The sequence below is a fragment of the Pristiophorus japonicus genome, chromosome 3, assembly GCF_044704955.1.
Source record: "Pristiophorus japonicus isolate sPriJap1 chromosome 3, sPriJap1.hap1, whole genome shotgun sequence".
Classification (NCBI taxonomy): domain Eukaryota; kingdom Metazoa; phylum Chordata; class Chondrichthyes; family Pristiophoridae; genus Pristiophorus; species Pristiophorus japonicus.
The window spans coordinates 141,818,063-141,841,198 of record NC_091979.1 but is presented as its reverse complement, the minus strand read 5'-3'; the positions used below and the strand labels follow the sequence as shown (position 1 = coordinate 141,841,198).

Genomic DNA, 23,136 nt, shown 5'->3' with positions numbered 1-23,136 from the left:
ATCATACGATATCTTCACTGCCGCACTGACAATGACTGGTTTGAGCTCTTTGGTGTAAGTGCACAGCTTGGTGTGGATCGGATTTAGTTTTGACCTTTGTGCCTTGTTGTTCCACAGTTTCTCAAACGCCTTCTGGCTGACTCGCCCCCGTGTCCAATTCCATGGAAACTGGAATGCCATTTAATTTGACTTTTAACATTGTCGGAGGGTTTTTGGTGGTGAAGATGTGTACCCCATACACTTCCTCTTCAGCCTCGGGTTGAGTTGCCTCTCTTACTCGTCCTGCGTGATTCGCGCCGGATCGGTCATCTTCTGCCGACTCTGCCACATGGTGAGTCGCAGCAGGTCTGCACATTCGCTGGAGGTGCCCCATTGTTCCACAGCCCTTGCACACGTAGTGCTTGAATCGACATTGATGGGCTCAATGATTACCACTGCAGCGCCAACAAAGTGTTAATGGATTCGCATTCACGCCCCACGTCAGACTCTGAGTCATCCTAGGTCTGGCTTCTGCGGGCGTGTAGGCCCTGCCATGTACAGTTCTGCCTGCTGAAGGCGTTATTTTATACACAGTACTTGCCGGTGAACTTCGATGCTGCAATGATATCGCTCGTGGACATGAAAGTATGGGCTATCGTGATGGCCTTGCTCAGATGTAGGAATTCGGCAGACAGCAATTTGTGAAGAATGATCTCGTGGCCGATTCCAAGCACAAAAAAGTCCCGCAACACTTCTCCCAACAATCCAGCAAATATGCACGGTCCCGCAAGGCATCTTAGGTCGGCGACATAGCTCGCCACATCCTGGCCCTCGGAGTGATGGTGCATATAAAAGCGATACCTGGCCATCAAGATGCTCTCCTTCGGCTTGAGGTGTTCCTGAAACAGCGTGCACAAGTCTTCATATGTCTTCTCCGTTGATTTTGACGGTGCTAGCAGATTTTTGATGAGGCCATAAAAAATGGTCAACACGCTCAACGAAGGTTTCCCAATCATCACCCTCAACAAATCTCTCAAGAATACCAATGGCAGCCATAACCGCATGAAAGTTCATGATCTGTTACTCGTCGCCAATTGTTATGTTCAGAATAACTCCATAAGATTGTATATTGTAAGCTCAAACTGTTGTGACCTTGGTCTCTTTAATGTAACTCCAGAGTGAGGAAGCAGCATGGTAGACTGCCTTTTATAGCTGCTTGCCCAGGGTGTGCAGGTGACCCTTGGGTCCCCCACAGGTGCACCCCCGGTGGCAAGTCTTACACATTGGTAATATTTACATGCATAACAGTTTTCCCACAGTGCTGTTATGGAAGGAGTTCCAGGATTTTGACACAGCGACACTGAAGGAACGGCGATATACTTCCAAGTCAGGATGGTGCATGACTTGGAGGACAACTTGCAGGTGATGGTGTTCTCATGCGCCAGCTGCCCATATCCTTCTAGGTGGTCACAGTTTTGGGAGGTACTGCTAAAGAAGCTTGGCGAGTTGCTGCAGTGCATCTTGTAGATGGTACACACTGCAGCCAGGGTGCATCAGTTGGGGAGGGAGTGACTGTTTAAGGTGGAAAATGGGGTGCCAATCTAGCGGCCTGTTTTGTCCTGGATGGTGTCGAGTTTCTTGAGTGTTGTTGGAGCTGCACTCATCCAGGCAAGTGGAGAATATTCCATCACACTCCTGACTTGTGCTTTGTAGATGGTGGAAAGGTTTGGGGAGTCAGGAGGTGAGACACTCGCTGCAGAATACCCAGCCTCTGACCTGCTCTTGTTGCCACAGTATTAATGTAGTTGGTCCAGTTAAGTTTCTGGTCAATGGTGACCCACAGGATGTTGATGGTGGGGGATTCAGCGATGGTAATGCCATTGAATGTCAAGCGGTGGTGGTTAGACTTTCGCTTGTTGGAGATCGTCATTGCCTGGCACTTGTGTGGCACAAATGTTACTTGCCACTTATCAGTCGAAGTTTGAATGTTGTCCTGGTCTTGTTGCATGTGGGCATGGACTACTTCATTATCTGAGGAGTTGCGAATGGTACTGAACACTGTGCAGTCATCAGCCATAAGCATATGGAGGGAATCATGGGAGAGTCTGAGAGCAGCTTTGTGCAGTGCTTTGCAGTAACATTTCTTGAGGTCTGCACAGATGAAAAATACATTGCTAATGGAGAAGAATGAATGAGTACAGAATTACAGGAAACCCCACATGTTCAGATCTAAGAATGTTCTGATTACTGGAATATAATTTTAAGGAAACATGATGGAGATTTGTATATATAAAATATATGGCAATAAGTTGAAAGACTTTCATTAACGGGAATATTATTGATCATTGTAGAATGCCATCAGCTATTAGTGAATGCCTGGGGTAGGTAGCATATTACTATAAATCTTATTTATATAAGGTTAATTGATCTGGATGGCATTATAGTGTGCTGTTTGTATTTATGTGGATAGATATAGAATTATAAATAGATATTGAAAACAAAAAATGTAATAATGAATTTTACCTACGACAATGATCGTGCTTGCCTTCGCTGACTTGAGCAGATTGACTAAAGTTATGATACCTGTAGCTGACAGTGTGACATCATCCATACCGACAATTATCTTGGATAATATTATCATCTGCACCAAGTGGAAAAGAAAGAAATTACTATTAGATCTTTTGGAATGTATTTCATGGCCCAAAGGGCCAAATGATCTTTTCCCATTCTATGCAACCTCATATTTTTTTTCAATTAAGGGTTTGTAAACTTTATTCACATATAAACATCCATCCACATAGTGGGCTGTTAGTCATCTATTATCAACCTTGAGGAGGAGTTCATAGAGTGCATAAGGAATGGGTTCCTTGAGCAGTATGTAACGGAACCAACCAGAGGGCAGGCTCTCTTAGAGCTGGTCCTGTGTAATGAGACAGGATTAATAAACAATGTCCCAGTAAAGGATCCCCTTGGAATGAGCGATCATAGCATGACTGAATTTCAAATTCAGATGGAGGGTGAAAAAGTTGGATCTCTAACCAGCGTACTAAGCTTAAATAAAGGAGACTATGAAGGTATGAGGGCAGAGTTGGCTAAAGTGGAACGGGAAAATAGATTAAAGTGTAGGACAGTTGATGAACAGTGGTGTACATTTAAGGCTTTTAAAACAACTTGGAAACCTTTAGGGAAATTTTTAACCTTGGAAGAAACTCTCCAAAACATCCCTCGGAACCCCAGCGGACAGCTGACCCTCCTAATGCTTGCCCCCAACCAAGCCTCGGGCCATCTACCATCAATGGTGCTACTCAGCGCCGAGCTTGCGTCCAACACCTCGCTATAGGCAGTTAGGCTTATACAGCAGTGCCTGGTCTCCAGTCATCTTGGACCCCCTTGCCACTGGACCAAGACCTTGCTCAGCTAAGCCCGTGTGGTAGCCGGTGTGCAGCGGCCATCCCACGTTAAAAAAACTCATGCACAGGCATCTTCCACTTTGTTAATATGAAGTTCGGGACCTGGAACGTCAGGACACTCATGGACAATTCCAACAACAACAGGCCGGAATGTCGCACCGCCATAGTTGCCCGGGAACTTAGACATTTTGACATCGACCCTAAGCGAGAGCCGACGGGCAGGGGAAGGCCAGCTCAAGGAACATGGTAAAGGTTACACCTTTTTCTGGAAAGGAAAACCAGAGGAAGAATGCTTCCTTCATGGAATCGGCTTCGCCATTAAAAATGAACTGATTGACCACCTCAAAGACTCCCCCTGCGGGGTTAACGAATGCCCCATGACTCTTCGTCTTACCCTATCCCAGAACCAATGCGCCACAGTCATCAGTGCGTACGCCCCAACACTCGATGCAATGGATGAGGTTAAAGAGGGTTTTTATTCCAACCTCGAGACATCCCTGTCCCGTGTCCCCATGGGCGACAAATTGATCCTCCTAGGTGACTTTAATGCCAGGGTCGGCAAAGACACAGCCCTCTGGGGAGGCGTGATTAGCAGAGAGGGGGTAGGGAAAGCCAACTCCAGCAGTACCCTACTCCTGAAAAAATGTCTAGAACACGACCTCCTCATCACCAACACCCTGTTCCGCCAGAGGGTCAAATACAAGGAATCGTGGCAACACCCTCGCTCCAAACACTGGCACCTGCTCGACTAGGTCGTCGTCCGAGCCAGGGATTGCAACGATGTGCGCATCACCCGCCCCATGACAGGAGCTGACGACTGCTGGATGGACCATCGCCTAATCCGATCCATCATCGATATTAACATAGCCCCAAAGCAGAGGGGACAGCAGAAGCAGTGCCGCAAAAAAATTAATGCTAGGGCACTTAAAGACCCAGCCAAGAGAACTCTATGCAGCCACGCCTCACAGCGAATCTAGCGTATCTTGATGACCCTGAGATGATGAATGCCCACAGCACTTGGTCTGCCCTCCAGGTCTCCATAACCAGTGCCTGTGAAAAGACATTTGGTTACTCAAGCAACAGGATGGTTTGAGGAACATGATCAGGAGATCCAAGAACTAATAGATCGTAAGTGCAGAGCATTTCTGAGCCTGAAGCAACAATCCAACTCGGGAGCTGCAAAGCAACGTTACAGACGGCTCAAGACTGAGGTCCAACAAAAACCCAGGACCTAAAGAACAGGTGGTGGATGGAGAAAGCACAGGAGATACAACAACTGGCCGACAGCCATGATATGCGAGGATTCTTCATTGCAATCAAGGCCACCTGCGGTCCAAACTCCCAAGGCCCCACTCCACTCCTGGCCAAGAATGGGGAAATACTCAAGACACCGAGGTTCTCGGGGCCCGCTGGAAGGAGCACTTTGAAGATCTCCTCAATCGAGACTCTGCCTTTGACTCGAGTGTTCTCAAGTCCATCCTGCAGCATGTGACACGCCACCACCTCAGTGATACCCCAACACTGCACGAGGTAGGCAAAGCCATAAAAAAGCTCAAGAATAACAAGGCTACGGTTGCGGATGGAATTCCTGCTGAGGCGCTAAAGTATGGCGGAGAGGCACTATTGGCGTGGATACGTGACCTCATCTCTCTCATTTGGAGGGAGGAGAGCATGCCAGGAGATCTCAGAGATGTAGTGATCGTGACTATCTTTAAAAAGTCCGACTGCGGCAACTGCAGAGAAATCTCCCTGCCATCAGCCATTGGGAAGGTTGTCGCGAGAGTTCTCCTCAACTGCTTCTCCTTGTGGCCGAGGAGCTCCTCCTGGAATCACAGTGCGGATTTTGTCCCCGACAGGGCACAACAATCATGATCTTTGCAGCGCGACAGCTGCAGGAAAAATGCAAGGAGCAGCGGCAGCCCTTATACATGGCTTTTACAAAGACTTTTGACACTATCAACCATGAGGGTTTATGGAGCGTCCTCCTCCATTTTGGATGCCCCCAAAAGTTTGTCAACATCCTTTGCCTGCTCTATGCTGTGATCCTTACCAGCGGATCCATTATAGACCCAATCCACGTCCGGACCGTGGTCAAACAAGATTGCGTCATCGCTTCAACCCTCTTCTCGATCTTCCTCGCTGCCATGCTCCACCTCACAGTCAACAAGCTCCCCGCTGGAGTGGAACTAAACTACAGAACCAGTGGGAAGCTGTTTAACCTACACCGCCTCCAGGCCAGGTCCAAGATCACCCCAACCTCTATTGTTGAGCTACAGTACACGGACGATGCCTGCGCACATTCATAGAAACATAGAAAATAGGTGCAGGAGTAGGCCATTCGGCCTTTCGAGCCTGCACCGCCATTCAATGAGTTCATGGCTGAACATGCAACTTCAGTACCCTATTCCTGCTTTCTCGCCATACCCCTTGATCCCCCTAGTAGTAAGGACTACATCTAACTCCTTTTTGAATATATTTAGTGAATTGGCCTCAACAACTTTCTGTGGTAGAGATTTCCACAGGTTCACCACTCTCCTGGTGAAGAAGTTTCTCCTCATCTCGGTCCTAAATGGCTTACCCCTTATCCTTAGACAGTGACCCCTGGTTTTGGGCTTCCCCAACATTGGGATCATTCTTCCTGCATTTAACCTGTCTAAACCCATCAGAATTTTAAACGTTTCTATGAGATCCCCTCTCATTCTTCTGAACTCCAGTGAAGGCAAGCCCAGTTGATCCAATCTTTCTTGATATGTCAGTCCCGCCATCCCGGGAATCAGTCTGGTGAACCTTCGCAGCATTCCCTCGATAGCAAGAATGTCCTTCCTCAAGTTAGGAGACCAAAACTGTACACAATACTCCAGGTGTGGCCTCAGCAAGGCCCTGTACAACTGTAGTAACACCTCCCTGCCCCTGTACTCAATTCCCCTCACTATGAAGGCCAACATGTCATTTGCTTTCTGAACCGCCTGCTGTACCTGCATGCCAACCTTCAATGACTGCTGCACTATGACACCCAGGTTTCATTGCACCTCCCCTTTTCCTAATCTGTCACCATTCAGATAATAGTCTGTCTCTCTGTTTTTACCACCAAAGTGGATAACCTCACATTTATCCACATTATACTTCATCTGCCATGCATTTGCCCACTCACCTAACCTATCCCAGTCACTCTGCAGCCTCATAGCGTCCTCCTCGCAGCTCACATTGCCACCCAACTTGGTGTCATCCGCAAATTTGGAGATATTACATTTAATCCCCTCGTCTAAATCATTAATGTACAATGTAAATAGCTGGGGCCCCAGCACAGAACCTTGTGGTACCCCACTAGTCACTGCCTGCCATTCAGAAAAGTACCCATTTACTCCTACTCTTTGCTTCCTGTCTGACAACCAGTTCTCAATCCACGTCAGCACACTACCCCCAATCCCATATGCTTTAACTTTGCACATTAATCTCTTGTGTGGGACCTTGTCGAAAGCCTTCTGAAAGTCCAAATACACCACATCAACTGGTTCTCCCTTGTCCACTCTACTGGAAACATCCTCAAAAAATTCCAGAAGATTTGTCAAGCATGATTTCCCTTTCACAAATCCATGCTGACTTGGACCTATCATGTCACCTCTTTCCAAATGCGCTGCTGTTACATCCTTAATAATTGATTCCATCATTTTACCCACTACCGATGTCAGGCTGACTGGTCTATAATTCCCTGTTTTCTCTCTCCCTCCTTTTTTAAAAAGTGGAGTTACATTGGCTACCCTCCACTCCCGAGGAACTGATCCAGAGTCTATGGAATGTTGGAAAATGACTGTCAATGCATCTGCTATTTCCAAGGCCACCTCCTTAAATACTCTGGGATGCAGACCATCAGGCCCTGGGGATTTATTGGCCTTCAATCCCATCAATTTCTCCAACACAATTTCCCGACTAATAAGGATTTCCCTCAGTTCCTCCTTCTTACGAGACCCTCTGACCCCTTTTATATCCGGAAGGTTGTTTGTGTCCTCCTTAGTGAATACCGAACCAAAGTACTTGTTCAATTGGTCTGCCATTTCTTTGTTCCCCGTTATGACTTCCCCTGATTCTGACTGCAGGGGACCTACGTTTGTCTTTACTAACCTTTTTCTCTTTACATATCTATAGAAACTTTTGCAATCCATCTTAATGTTCCCTGCAAGCTTCCTCTCGGACTCTATTTTCACTGCCCTAATCAAACCCTTTGTCCTCCTCTGCTGAGTTCTAAATTTCTCCCAGTTCCCGGGTTCGCTGCTATTTCTGGCCAATTTGTATGCTACTTCCTTGGCTTTAATACTATCCCTGATTTCCCTTGATAGCCACGGTTGAGCCACCTTCCCTTTTTTATTTTTACGCCATACAGGGATATACAATTCTTGTCGTTCATCCATGTGGTCTCTAAATGTCTGCCATTGCCCATCCACTGTCAACCCCTTAAGTATTATTCGCCAATCTATCCTAGCCAATTCATGCCTCATACCTTCAAAGTTACCCTTCTTTAAGTTTCGGACCATGGTCTCTGAACTAACTGTTTCATTTTTCATCCTAATGTAGAATTCCACCTTATTATGGTCACTCTTCCCCAAGGGGCCTCACACAATGAGTTTGCTAATTAATCCTCTTTCATTACACAACACCCAGTCTAAGATGGCCTCCCCCCTAGTTGGTTCCTCGACATATTGATCTAGAAAACCATCCCTTATGCACTCCAGAAAATCCTCCTCCACCGCATTGTTTCCAGTTTCGTTAGCCCAATCTATATGCATATTAAAGTCTGAGGCTGAACTCCAGGATATAGTCGATGTATTCACCGAGGCACATGAAAGCATGGGCCTTACGTTTAACATCCGTAAGACAAAGGTTCTCTACCAGCCTGCCCTCGCTGCACAGAACTGCCCCCCCAGTCATCAAGATCCACAGCGTGGCCCTCGACAACGCTGACCAATTCCCATACCTCGGGAGCCTCTTATCAACAAAGGCAGACATTGATGCGGAGATTGAATATCACCTCCAGTGCAGCCTTCGGCCGCCTGAGGAAAAGAATGTTCAAAGACCAGGCCCTTAAATCTACCACCAACTCATGGTCTACAGGGCTGTAGTAATACCCGTCCTCCTGTATGGATCAGAGGCATGGATGATGTACAGAATACACCTCAAGAGATATACCACCAACGATGTCTCCGCGAGATCCTGCAAATTCCCTGGAAGGACAGGCGCACAAACATCAGTGTCCTCGCCCAGACTAACATCCCCAGCATTGAAGCACTGACCACACTCGATCTGCTTCACTGGGCAGACCACATAGTTCGCATGCCAGACATGAGACTCCCTAAGCAATTGCTCTATGCGGAGCTCCTTCATGGCAAATGAGCCGAAGGTGGACAGCGGAAACGTTACAAGAACACCTGTTATGTATGGAGAAAGAGTCAGACTGAACACTGTGAGCTCAAAGTAAAGTGTGACCTTAGTCTTTTGTTGCAGGTCTCCAGAGTGCCTCACCAACCTGTGAAGCTTCATTAAATACCTGTGCTCCCAAGGGATTATAAGATCCCTTGAGACTCCAGGGGATGAGCCCTCTGGTGGCTGTACAGAGTAAATACAAGTTTACATATATAACAACACTCCCCCACAAAGTCAATCATGTAACTATTTACAATGTGAGTCAATCTGGGGCCCTTCTTGCCCTGGTTGATCGTCTCGGTGTGAAAGCTGGTGTTGTTGGATCATTTGTTGGGCCCTCGCTGGGCCACTGTGCAGCTGGCCTTGCTGGGCTGCCTGGTGTGTTGGGTCCTGCTGGGCTGCTGTGGATGGTGGGTTCTGCTTCGTGGTCAATCGTGCTGCTGGTTGCCACTGGTATGTTTGTTGGGGGATCAAAAAAGGTAGGGTCCAAGGTGGGTTGCTCAGGATAGTCCGTGAATCTGAGTTTGATTTGGTCCAAGTGTTTCCGGTGAATGAGTCGATTAGAAAGTTTGACCCGAAATACCCTGCTCCCCTCTTTGGTCATGACAGTGTCAGGAAGCCACTTGGAACCTTGTCCATAATTCAATACAAATACAGGATCATTGATTTCAATCTCGCGTGACACATTTGCACTATCATGGTATGTGCTTTGTTGAAGTCGCCTGCTCTCTACCTGCTCATGTAGATCAGGGTGAACTAACGAGAGCCTTGTCTTAAGTGTTCTTTTCATGAGCAGTTCAGCAGGTGGGATCCCAGTGAGCAACTGGGGTCTCGTGCGATAGCTAAGGAAGACTCGTGATAGGCGAGTCTGCAGCGAGCCTTTAGTTACCCTCTTCAAGCCTTGCTTGATGGTTTGCACTGCTCTCTCTGCCTGACCATTGGACGCTGGTTTAAACGGGGCAGATGTGACATGTTTGATCCCGTTACGGGTCATGAGTTCTTTGAACTCAGCACTGGTAAAACATGGCCCGTTGTCACACACCAGGACATCGGGTAGGCCGTGTGTGGCAAACATGGCCCGCAGGCTTTCAGTAGTGGCAGCAGATGTGCTAGCCACCATTATCTCATATTCAATCCACTTGGGGTACGCATCTACAACCGCAATGAACATTTTACCCAAGAACGGGCCTGCATAGTCGACGTGTGCCCTAGACCACGGTTTGGAGAGCCAAGACCATAAATTTAGCGACGCCTCCCTGGGTACATTGCATTAACTGCGAGCGTGTATTACATCTGTGAACGCAGGACTCTAAGTTCGCATCGATACCAGGCCACGACAATTAGGATTTGGCTATCACTTTTGTCATTACAATGCCTGGGTGAATACTGTGGAGGGCATTAGTGAAGGTGTCTCTGCCCTTCTTGGGAACCACTATACGATTGCCCCACAGAAGGCAGTCTGCCTCACTGGACATTTCATCTTTGCGCCGCTGGAATGGCTTTATCTCTTCCTGCATTTCCACTGGAACAGTGGACCAGCTCCCGTGAAGCACACAGCTTTTGACTAGGGATAATAACGGGTCCGGGCTCATCCAGGTTTTGATCTGCCGGGCAGTGGCAGGTGATTGCTCACTCTCAAATGCTTCCATAACCATGGCTAAATCTGCAGGCTGCCCCATTTCCACCCCCGTGGTGGGCAATGGCAGTCTACTGAGAGCATTGGCGCAGTTTTCTGTGCCTGGCCTGTGGCGGATGGCGTAGTTGTATGCAGACAACGTGAGCGCCCATCTCTGGCTGTGGGCCGATGCATTGGTATTTATCCCTATACTCTCAAAAATCAGAGATATGAGTGGCTTATGGTCAGTTTCCCATTCGAATTTTAGCCCAAACTGGTATTGATGCATTTTCTTTACCCCATAGACACACGCTAACGCTTCTTTCTCAATCATGCTGTAGGCTCTCTCAGCCTTAGACACACTCCTGGATGCATAAGCAACCGGTTGTAGTTTCCCAAAATCATTAGCTTGTTGCAACACACACCCGACGACATATGACGACGCATCACATGCTAGTACTAAATGCTTAAATGGATCATACAACACGAGCAATTTGTTTGAGCATAACGATTTTCTCGCTTTTACAAAGGAATTTTCTTGGCTTTAGCCCAAAACCCATTCGTCCCCTTTTCGTAGTAAGAGATGCAGTGGTTCTAACAGTGTGCTGAGACCCGGTAAGAAGTTACCAAAGTAGTTCAGGAATCCCAGAAGCGACCGCAGCTCCATCACATTCTGTGGCCTCGGTGCGTTCTCGATTGCCTCTATCTTCGCGTTGGTGGGCCTGATGCCGTCTGCCGCAATCCTCCTTCCCAAGAATTCCACTTCAGGCGCCAAGAAAACGCACTTCGAGCATTTTAACCTGAGCCCCACGCAGTTGAGTCGACTAAGAACCTCCTCCAGGTTCTGCAGATGCTCGACTGTGTTCCGACCTGTGACCAAGATGTCATCCTGGAAGACCATGATGTGCGGGACCGACTTCAATAAGCTTTCCATGTTTCTCTGGAATATCGCCGCCACCGATCGAATTCCATATGGGCATCTGTTATAAATAAAAAGGCCTTTGTGCGTGTTGATGCAGGTGAGGCCCTTCGATGATTCCTCCAGTTCCTGCGTCATGTAGCCTGAAGTCAGATCCAGCTTCATGAACGTCTTTCCTCCCACCACAGTTGCAAAAAGGTCATCGGCCTTTGGTAGTAGGTATTGGTACTGCAGGGAGAAATGATTGATAGTTACTTTGTAATCGCCACAGATTATGATGGTGCCGTCTCCCTTGAGGACAGGAACGATCGGGCTGGACCATTCGTTGAACTCGATCGGTGAAATGATGCCCTCTCGTTGCAGCCAATCTAGCTTGATCTCTACCCTTTCTCTCATCATGTACGGTATTGCTCTTGCCTTGTGATGGATGGGTCGCGCCCCCGGAATTAGGTGGATCTGCACTTTTGCTCCTTGGAATTTCCCAATGCTTGGTTCGAACAGCGAGGTAACTTGTTTAAGACCTGGGCACACGAAGTGTCGTCAGCGGGCCATAGCGCTCGGACGTCGTCCCAGTTCCAGCGTATCTTTTCCAGCCAGCTCCTGCTGAGCAGCGTGGGACCATCACCCGATACCACCCAGAGTGGTAGCTTGTGCACCGCTCCATCATAGGAGACCTTAACGGTAGCACTGCCAATTACGGGACTCAGTTCTTTTGTGTAAGTTCTTAGTTTCGTACTAATTGGAGTTAAGACTGGCCTTGAGGCCTTGTTGCACCACAGTCTTTCGAAAGTCTTTTTGCCCATGATGGACTGGCTCGCCATCGTGTCCAGCTCCATTGGCACCGGGAGTCAATTTAATTCAACATTTAGCATTATCAGGGGGAACAATTCGTAGTGAATGTGTGCAACCCATGTACCCCTGCCTCCTCGGTCTGTGGCTCTGGTTCGTCGTGATCCTCAGTGGATCTGTCCTCCTCTGCAACATGGTGGTTTGCAGGTTTAACAGGATTAGCAGATCGCCTGCACATACTTTGGAAGTGTCCCATTGTTCCACAACCCTTGCAAACATATCCTTTGAATCGGCATGAATGGAAATGATGATCACCCCCGCAGCGTCAACAAGGTGTTAATGGCCTTGCATTCGTCACCCTTGATGGTGGACTCTGAGACATCTGCGAACGTGCAGCTGCAAGTATGTGTGACCTGCTCTGTACGTTGTGATTCGAAAACAACATCACTTTGTTCACAGTACTTGTAGCAACACTTGTGTGCTGAGAGATTTGCTTCGTATTGTCACTGGTGGCATTGAATGCCTGGCATATCACTATGGCCTTACTCAAGGTTGGAGTCTCTCCAGTCAAAAGTTTGCGAAGTATGGTTTCGTGGCCAATGCCAAGTACGAAAAAGTCTCTGAGCATGTGCTCCAAATGTCCTTCAAATTTGCAATGTCCTGCAAGGCATCTTAGCTCGGCGACATAACTCGTCAATTCCTGGCCTTCAGACCTTTTGTAGGTGTGGAACCGATACCTCGCCATCAGAATGCTCTCCTTCAGGTGCAAATGCTCCTGGACCAGTGTGCACAAATCATCGTCCAATTTCTCTGTGGTTTTCGCTGGAGTGAGCAGGTTCTTCATGAGGCCATACGTTGGTGCCCCACAGACGGTGAGGAGGATCACCCCTCATTTGGCAGCGCTCTCTTCCCCATCTAGCTCGTTGGCCATGAAGTATTGGTCGAGTCGCTCCACAAAAGTTTCCCAATCATCTCCCTCCGAGAATTTCTCCAGGATGCCCATTGTTCTCTGCATCTTTTGGGTTCGCTATCTGTATCTCATCACCAGTTGTTATGTATGGAGAAAGAGTCAGACAGAACACTGTGAGCTCAAAGTAAAGTGTGACCGTAGTATTTTATTGCAGGTCTCCAGAGTACCTCTCCAACCTGTGAGGCCTCCTTAAATACCTGTCCTCCCAAGGGATTATGAGATCCATTGGGACTCCAGGGGATGAGCCTTCTGGTGGCTGTACAGAGTAAATACAAGTTTACATATATAACAACACCCTCAAAGCCTCCCTGGCAAATTACGACATCACTTCTGACAATTTGGAGTCCATGGCCGAAGACCGCCCTAGGTGGAGAAAAAGCATCCGGGAGGGCGATGAGCTCTTTGAATCTCAACGCCGTGAGCATGAAGAGGTCAGACGCAGGCAGCGGAAGGAGCATGCGACACAATCAGTCCCACCCCACCCCTTTCAGTCCCATGAATGTCTGTCCCACCTGTGACAGCATCTGTGGCTGTCGTATTGGACTGTTCAGCCACTCAAGAACTCACTTTGGGAGTGGAAGCAAGTCTTCCTTGATTCCGAGGGTCTGCCTATGATGATGATGATACTGAAGGAGATATTTCACAACTCGCAAGAAAAATATATTCCAGTGAGGAGGAAAGGGCGTAAGTGAAAAGATAGCTATCTGTGGCTAACTAAAGAAATAAAGGACGAAGTCCAATTAAAAACAAGGACATACAAAGTGGCCAAAACTAGTCAGAGGACAGAAGACTGGGAAGCTTTTAAAAGCTAGCAAAGAATGACTAAAAAAAATGATTAAGAACGGGTAGATAGATATGAAAGTAAACTAGCACAAAAAATAAAAATGGATAGCAAGAGTTTCTATAGGTATATAAAAAGGAAAAGAGTGTCGAAAGTAAATGTTGGTCCCTTAGCGGAGTAGACCAGGGAATTAGTAATGGGGAACATAGAAATGGCAGAAACTCTGAACAAATATTTTGTATCAGTCTTTATAGTAGAGGACACTAACAATATCCCAACAGTGGATAGTCAAGGGGCTATAGCGGGGGAGGAACTTAACACAATCACAATCACGAAGGAGGTGGTACTCAGTAAGGTAATGGGACTAAAAGCAGATAAATCCCCTGGGCCCGATGGCTTGCATCCTCGGGTCTTGAGAAATAATGGCAGGGATAGTGGATGCACTGGTTGTAATTTACCAAAATTCCCTGGATTCTGGGGATGTCCTTGCAGATTGGAAAACTGTAAATGTAACGCCCCTATTTAAAACAGAAGGCAGACAAAAAGCGGGAAACTATAGACCAGTTAGCCTAACATCTGTGGTTTGGAAAATGTTGGATTCCATTATTAAAGAAGTAGTAGCAGGACATTTGGAAAAGCATAATTCGGTCAGGCAGAGTCAGCATGAATTTATGAAGGGGAAGTCATGTTTGACAAATTTGCTGGAATTCTTTGAGGATGTATCGAACAGGGTGGATAAAGGGGAACCAGTGGAGGTGGTGTATTTGGACTTCCAGAAGGCATTTGACAAGGTGCCACATAAAAGGTTACTGCACAAGATAAAAGTTCACGGGGTTAGGGTTAATATATTAGCATGGATAGAGGATTGGCTAACTAACAGAAAACAGAGAGTCGGGATAAATGGTTCATTCTCGGGTTGGCAATCAGTAACTAGTGGTGTTATGTATTTAACCCCTTGTAACTTGTAACCCGCATCACACCTGTCCACCAGAGGGCCTACCTGTTGGAGTCCCAAGGGATCCCAGCATCCCTTGGGAGTACAGTATATAAGCAGGCCATCCACAAGGTACCTGCACTCTGGAACTACAATAAAGGAGCTAAGGTCACACTTGCTCATTACACATAGTATTCGGTCTGACCATTTATTATGAGTATAACAAGTGGGGTGCCTCAAGGATCAGTGCTGCGACCCCAACTATTTGCAATCTATATTAATGACTTGGAAGAAGGGACCGAGTATAACGTAGCCATGTTTGCTAACGATACAAAGATGGGAGGAAAAGCAATGTGTGAGGAGGACACAAAAAATCTGCAAAAGGACATAGACAGGCTAAGTGAGTGGGCAAAAAATTGGCAGATGGAGTATAATGTTGGAAAGTGTGAGGTCATGCACTTTGGCAGAAAACATCAAAGAACAAGTTATTATTTAAATGGAGAAAGATTGCAAAGTGCTGCAGTACAGCGGGACCTGGGGGTACTTGTGCATGGAACACAAAAGGTTAGTATGCAGGTACAGCAAGTGATCAGGAAGGCCAATGGTATCTTGGCCTTTATTGCAAAGTGGATGGAGTATAAAAGCAGGATAGTCTTGCTACGTTTATACAGGGTATTGGTGAGGCCACACCTGGAATACTGCATGCAGTTTTGGTTTCCATATTTACGAAAGGATATATTTGCTTTGGAGGTAGTTCATAGGAGATTCACTAGGTTGATTCCAGAGATGAGGGGGTTGACCTATGAGGAAAGGTTGAGTAGGTTGGATCTCTACTCATTGGAATTCAGAAGATTGAGAGGTGATCTTATCGAAATGTATACGATTAGGAGAGGGCTTGACAAGGTGGATGCAGAGAGGGTGTTTCCACTGATGGGGGAGACTAGAACTAGGGGGCATTACCTTAGAATAAGGGGCCGCCCATTTAAAACTGAGGTGAGGAGAAATTTATTTTCTCAGAGGGTTGTAAATCTGTGGAATTCGCTGCCTCAGAGAGCTGTGGAAACTGGGACATTGAATACATTTAAGACAGAGATAGACAGTTTCTTAACCAATAAGGGAATAAGGGGTTATGGGGGGTGGGCAGAGAAATGGATCTGAGTCCATGATCGGATCACCCATGATTGTATTAAATGGCGGAGCACGCTTGAGGGGCCATATGGCCTACTCCTGTTGCTATTTCTTATGTTCTTATGTAACTTTCACAATGTAAATATTATTCAATGTAAAAATCACAACATATTTAATAATTTGAGCTTGTGTGTTTGGTGCCAGATAACACATTCAATCTGTTGTGCATTTGATTTTTCTTTCTTTTGTTAGGAGCGAAATGTATCTGGGAGAGTTTTACATTCAAAGAATGAAGTCTACTACACATAGAAACATAGCAAATAGGTGCAGGAGTAGGCCATTTGGCCCTTCAAGCCTGCACCACCATTCAATAAGATCATGGCTGATCATCATCTCAGTACCTCTTACCTGCCTTCTCTCCATACCCCTTGAGCCCTTTAGCCGTAAGAGCCACATCTAACTCCCTCTTCAATATATCCAACGAATTGGCATCAACAACTCTCTGCGGCAAAGAATTCCACAGATTAACAACTCTCTGAGTGAAAAAGTTTCAACTCATCTCAGTCCTAAATGTCTTACCCCTTATCCTTAGTCTGTGTTCCCTGCTTCTGGACTTCCCCAACATCGGGAACATTCTTCCTGCATCTAATTTGTCCAGTCCCGTCAGTATTTTATATGTTTCTATGAGATCCCCACTCATTCTTCTAAACTCCAGTGAATACAGGCCCAGTCGATCCAGTCTCTCCTCATATGTCAGTCCTCCCATCCCGGGAATCAGTCCAGCGAACCTTCGCTGCACTTCCTCAATAGCAAGAACATCATTCCTCAGATTAGGAGACCAAAACTGAACACAATATTCCAGGTGAGGCCTCACCAAGGCCCTGTACAACTGCAGTAAGACCTCCCTCTTATACTCAAATCCCCTAGCTATGAAGGCCAACATGCCATTTGCCTTCTTCACCGCCTGCTGTACCTGCATGCCAACTTTCAATGACTGATGTACCATGACACCCAGGTCTCATTGAACCTCCCCTTTTCCTAATCTGCTGCCATTCAGATAATATTCTGCCTTCGTGTTTTTGCCACCAAAGTGGATAACCTCACATTTATCCACATTATACTGCATCTGCCATGCATTTGCCCACTCACCTAACCTGTCCAATTCAACCTGCAGCCTCTTAGCATCCTCCTCACAGCTCACACCGCCACCCAGCTTCATGTCATCTGCCAACTTGTAGATATAACACTCAATTCCTTCATTTAAATCATTGATGTATATTGTAAATAGCTGGAATCCCAGCACTGAGCCCTGCAGCACCCCACTAGTCACTGCCTGCCATTCTGAATAGGACCCGTTTATCCTGACTCTCTGCTTCCTGTCTGCCAACCAGTTCTCTATTCATGTCAATACCTTATCCCCAATACCATGTGCTTTAATTTTTCACACCAATCTCTTGTGTGGGACCTTGTCAAAAGCCTTTTGAAAGTCCAAATGCACCACATCCACTGGTTCTCTTGTCCACTCTATTAGCTACATCCTCAAAAAATTCTGGAAGATTTGTCAAGCATGATTTCCCTTTCATAATTCCATGCTGACTTGGACCGATCCTGTCACTGCTTTCCAAATGCGCTGTTATTTCATCTTTAATAATTGATTCCAATATTTTCCCCACCACTAATGTCAGGCTAACCGGTCTATAATTCCCCATTTTCTCTCTCCCTCCTTTCTTAAAAAGTGGGGTTGCATTAGCTACCCTCCAGCCCATAGGAACTGATCCAGAATCGATAGACTGCTGGAAAATGATCACCAATGCATCCACTATTTCTAGGGCCACTTCCTTAAATACTCTGGGATGCAGACTATCAGGCCCTGCGGATTTATCAGGCTTCAATCCTATCAATTTCCCTAACACAATTTCCTGACTAATAAGGATTTCCTTCAGTTCCTCCTTCTCCCTAGACCCTCTGTCCCCTTGTATTTCCAGAAGATTATTTGTGTCTTCCTTTATGAAGACAGAACCAAAGTATTTGTTCAATTGGTCTGCCATTTCTTTGTTCCCCATTATAAATTCACCTGATTCTGACTGCAAGGGACCTACGTTTGTTTTCACTAATCTTTTTCTCTTCACATATCTATAGAAGCTTTTGCAGTCAGTTTTTATGTTACCAGCAAGCTTCCTCTCATACTCTATTTCCCCCCTTCTAATTAAACCATTTGTCCGCCTCTGCTGAATTCTAAATTTCTCCCAGTTCTCAGGTTTGCTGCTTTTTCTGGCCAATTTATATGACTCTTCCTTGGAGTTAATACTATCCTTAATTTCCCTTGTTGGGCACGGTTGAGCCACCTTCCCAGTTTTATTTTTACTCCAGACCGGGATGTACAATTGTTGAAGTTCATCCATGTGATCCTTAAATGTTTGCCATTGCCTATCCAGCGTCAACCCTTTAAGTATCATTCGCCAGTCTATTCTAGCCAATTCACGTCTCATACCATCGAAGTTACCTTTCCCTAAGTTCAGGACTCTAGTCTCTGAATTAACTGTGTAACTCTTCACCTGAATAAAGAATGGAGAGGCGTGAGTTTGGGGCCCAGAAGAGTAGAGGGCCCAGGGCCCACGTATGATGAGTAGTCTCTCTTCCTTCTTCAGTTTGCAGTGCTTCACAAAAATTGCATTATGAAACCAATGCAGTTTTTCAGAAGTTAGGCAACTAGAAATGTTGTCCTCTAAATGATAAATGAGACATTGTCAAAATAGCAATTCAACAATGTTTAATTAAAAATATTCCTACAAGGATAGGCAGCATGCAATGTAATGTGGGTGGAGTCTATGGCACTTTTCACGTTGTGAAGCCTGTCATGTGGTGCAAGCCGACTGCTCTCTTTTCCGATCATTTAGAGGACAACATTTCTAGTTGCCTAACTTGTTCTGAAAAACTGCATTGGTTTCATAATGCAATTTTTGTGAAGCACTGCAAACTGAAGAAGGAAGAGAGACTACTCATCATACGTGGGCCCTGGGCCCTCTACTCTTCTGGGCCCCAAACTCACGCCTCTCCATTCTTTATTCAGGTGAAGAGTTACACAGTTAATTCAGAGACTAGAGTCCTGAACTTAGGGAAAGGTAACTTCGATGGTATGAGACGTGAATTGGCTAGAATAGACTGGCGAATGATACTTAAAGGGTTGACGGTGGATAGGCAATGGCAAACATTTAAGGATCACATGGATGAACTTCAACAATTGTACATCCCGGTCTGGAGTAAAAATAAAACTGGGAAGGTGGCTCAACCGTGCCCAACAAGGGAAATTAAGGATAGTATTAACTCCAAGGAAGAGTCCATGTGGAAGGAAATATATGTGTTCTTCCCAGTGTCGAGAGCCTTGGTGACTTCCTTGATACAGTGCTGGACAGCAAGCTGTGATATGTCATTGATGCCATCTACTACAGCTTGAAAGGCGCCCATAGCATAAAAGTTAAGGGTCACGATCACCTTGACTGCCACAGTCAGTGCTGTCCATGCGCAGCTGCGTGGCTGAAGTTATGGCTGCAACAGGTAACATAGATGACAGCCGACAGCCTCCTTTGTGAAATGAAGGGACCTCAGACATTGCTTCTCGGTGAAATTAATGTAGGAGAAGTGCTACCTGATAAATCGCTGTGGATATGGACTCCTAAACAGTTCCCTCCTCCTCCTTCCTCTTATGGTAGCTGCAACTGCTCCCTGCTGTCTTCCTCGATGCTTCCTCTCCTCGTCCAGCTCTGAAGGCAGCCCTACCAGACCACCCATGACTGTAGTCAAACTATCAATGAGGCAAGCAAAAATAGTGCAGCACCAGCAAAATCTTGGCAGTGAAATTCAGCCTGTTTGCAACGTCCATTAACACTGGTTTGGATGAAAAAAATGGTGACTGCCTTGCTTCTGTCCACTTCGTGATCGTGATGTCAATCAGTGTGCAATTTGATGCATGATCTGCCAGTTTGGATGTCGCCACTCCATTCATCACCCTCTTCAAATCACGAACAGCGGAACGTGCGTTCAGCAGCAAGAAAGACCTCGTCAGTGCAATTTAAAGGGATCAGCAACAATTTGCAGCTGACTTGTTTTTTCATTTCTACTGGCTCTGTGTAAGTTTATGCAACTGTTTGGAGCTATCTAGAGTTGTTTAAAGTTGGTGAAGTGACAGTGAGTGTTGCTACATGTAGAGAACACCTTGCTTCTCACACCACTTGCTCCCAGTCATGGGGCTCTACTTGCAGTCCCCTTTGCCCCTGAGTATGACAGGGAGATGGATCGGAGGCAGCGAAGTAGTAGACAAGGTGCTCGCAGAGGAAGAAGGAGAAGGGGCAGGTGGGTTCTCAGCAGGACACCTTACTCAGCTAGGATTTTCCGAGAGCACGTTTCCTATCAGCACTTAAGCCGGGAGCAGTGTATGAGGAGGCTCCGCTACACTAAGGAGGTGGTCACAGAACTCTGCTGCCTCCTGCAACCAGGTCTGCAGTCTCAGAGCAGGGCAACAGCAGAGCTGCCAGTGGCCCTCAAAGACACCGAGGCCTTCAATTTTTTCACCACCGGATCCTTCCCGTCTGGAGCAGGAGACATAGCTAACATCTCCCAGTTCACTGTCCATCGCTGCATCCGGAAGGTCACATAAGCTCTGTACTCCAGGAGAAGGGACTTCATTGTTGTTGTGTATGGAGAAAGAGTCAGACTGAACACTGTGAGCTCAAAGTAAAGTGTGACCTTGGTCTTTTAATGCAGGTCTCCAGAGTGCCTCTCCAACCTGTGAAGCCTCTTTAAATACCTGTGCTCCCAAGGGATTATGAGACTGCAGAATGACTTGGATAGGTTAGGTGAGTGGGCAAATGCATGGCAGATGAAGTATAATGTGGATAAATGTGATGGTGGTAAAAACAGAGAGACAGACTATTATCTGAATGGTGACAGATTAGGAAAAGAGGAGGTGCAACGAGACCTGGGTATCATGGTACATCAGTCATTGAAGGTTGGCATGCAGGTACAGCAGGCGGTTAAGAAAGCAAATGGCATGTTGGCCTTCATAGCAAGGGGATTTGAGTACAGGGGCAGGGAGGTGTTACTACAATTGTAGAGGGCCTTGGTGAGGCCAAACCTGGAGTATTGTGTAGTTTTGGTCTCCTAACTTGAGGAAGGACATTCTTGCTATTGAGGGAGTGCAGCAAAGGTTCACCAGACTGATTCCCGGGATGGCGGGACTGACATCAAGAAAGACTGGATCAACTGGGCTTGTATTTACTGGAGTTCAGAAGAATGAGAGGGGATCTCATAGAAATGTTTAAAATTCTGATGGGTTTAGACAGGTTAGATGCAGGTAGAATGTTCCCAATGTTGGGGAAGTCCAGAACCAGGGGTCACAGTCGAAGGATAAGGGGTAAGCCATTTAGGACCGAGATGAGGAGAAACTTCTTCACCCAGAGAGTGGTGAACCTGTGGAATTCTCTACCACAGAAAGTTGTTGAGGCCAATTCACTAAATATATTCAAAAAGGAGTTAGATGTAGTCCTTACTACTAGGGGGATCAAGGGGTATGGCGAGAAAGCAGGAATGGGGTACTGAAGTTGCATGTTCAGCCATGAACTCATTGAATGGCGGTGCAGGCTAGAAGGGCCGAATGGCCTACTCCCTATTTTCTATGTTTCTATGTTTCTATCCTTGGGACTCCAGGGGATGAGCCCTCTGGTGTCTGTACAGAGTAAATATAAGTATACATATATAACAACACTTCCCCCCCCCAAAGTCAATAGTGTAACTATTTACAATGTGAGTCGATCTGGGGCCCTTCTTACCCTGGTTGATCATCTCGGTGTGAAAGCTGGTGTTGTTGAATTACTTGTTGGGCCCTCGCTGGGCTGCTGTACAGCTGGCCTTGCTGTGCTGTCTGGCGTGTTGGGCCCTGCTGGGCTGCTGTGGATGATGGGTTCTGCTTCATGGCCAACCGTGCTGCCGGTTGCCACTGGTGTATATGTTGGATGATCAAATAAGGTAGGGTCCAAGGTGGGTTGCTCAGGATAGTCCATGAATCTGAGTTTGATTTGGTCCAAGTGTTTCCGGTGAATGAGTCGATTAGAAAGTTTGACCCGAAACACCCTGCTCTCCTCTTTGGCCATGACAGTGCCGGGAAGCCACTTGGGACCTTGTCCATAATTTAATACAAATACAGGATCATTGACTTCAATCTTGCGGGACACGTTTGCGCTATCATGATATGCAATTTGTTGAAGCCGCCTGCTCTCTACCTGTTCATGTAGATCAGGGTGAACTAACGAGAGTCTCGTCTTAAGTACTCCTTTCATGAGCAGTTCAGCAGGTGGAATCCCAGTGAGTGAGAGGGGTCTTGTGTGGCAGCTAAGCAGGACTCGGGATAGGCGAGTCTGCAGTGAGCCTTCAGTTACCCTCTTCAAGCCTTGCTTGATGGTTTGCACTGCTCTCTCTGCCTAATCATTGGACGCTGCTTTAAAAGGGGCAGATGTGACATGTTTGATCCTGTTTTGGGTCATGAATTCTTTGAACTCAGCACTGGTAAAACATGGCCCGGTTGTCGCTCACCAGGACATCGGGTAGGCCATGTGTGGCAAACATGGCCCGCAGGCTTTCATTAATGGCAGCGGACGTGCTAGCCGACATTATCTCACATTCAATCCACTTGGAGTATGCGTCTACAATGACAAGGAACATTTTATCCAAGAACGGGCCTGCATTGTCGACGTGTACCCTAGACCACGGTATTACATCTGTGAACGCAGGACTCTAAGTCTGCATCGATACCGGGCCACCACATGTGGGATCTGGCTATTGCTTTCATCATTACAATGCCTGGGTGGGTACTGTGGAGGTCATTGATGAAGGTGTCTCTGCCCTTCTTGGGGACCAGTACTTGATTGCCCCACAGAAGGCAGTCTGCCTGTATAGACATTTCATCATTGCGCTGCTGGAATGGCTTTATCTCTTCCTGCATTTCCAATGGGACACTGGATCAGCTCCCGTGAAGCACACAGCTTTTGACTAGAGATAATAAGGGGTCCTGAATTGTCCAGGTTTTGATCTGCCGGGCAGTGAAGGGTGATTGCTCACTCTCAAATGCTTCCATAACCATGGCTAGATCTGCGGGCTGCGCCATTTCCACCCCCGTGGTGGGCAATGGCAGCCTACTGAGAGCA

The 23,136-nt window shown here is 46.7% G+C and overlaps 1 protein-coding gene across 1 annotated transcript in view; it reads right to left on the bottom strand.

Moving 5' to 3' along the window:
• The window catches only part of ankar (ankyrin and armadillo repeat containing), a 408,780-nt gene that overhangs the window by 15,428 nt on the left and 370,216 nt on the right, over nt 1-23,136 (bottom strand). The window contains exon 27 of the mRNA XM_070873696.1: nt 2,503-2,620. Coding sequence (XP_070729797.1) covers nt 2,503-2,620 — 118 coding nt within the window. The remainder of the gene's footprint in view (nt 1-2,502; nt 2,621-23,136) is intronic.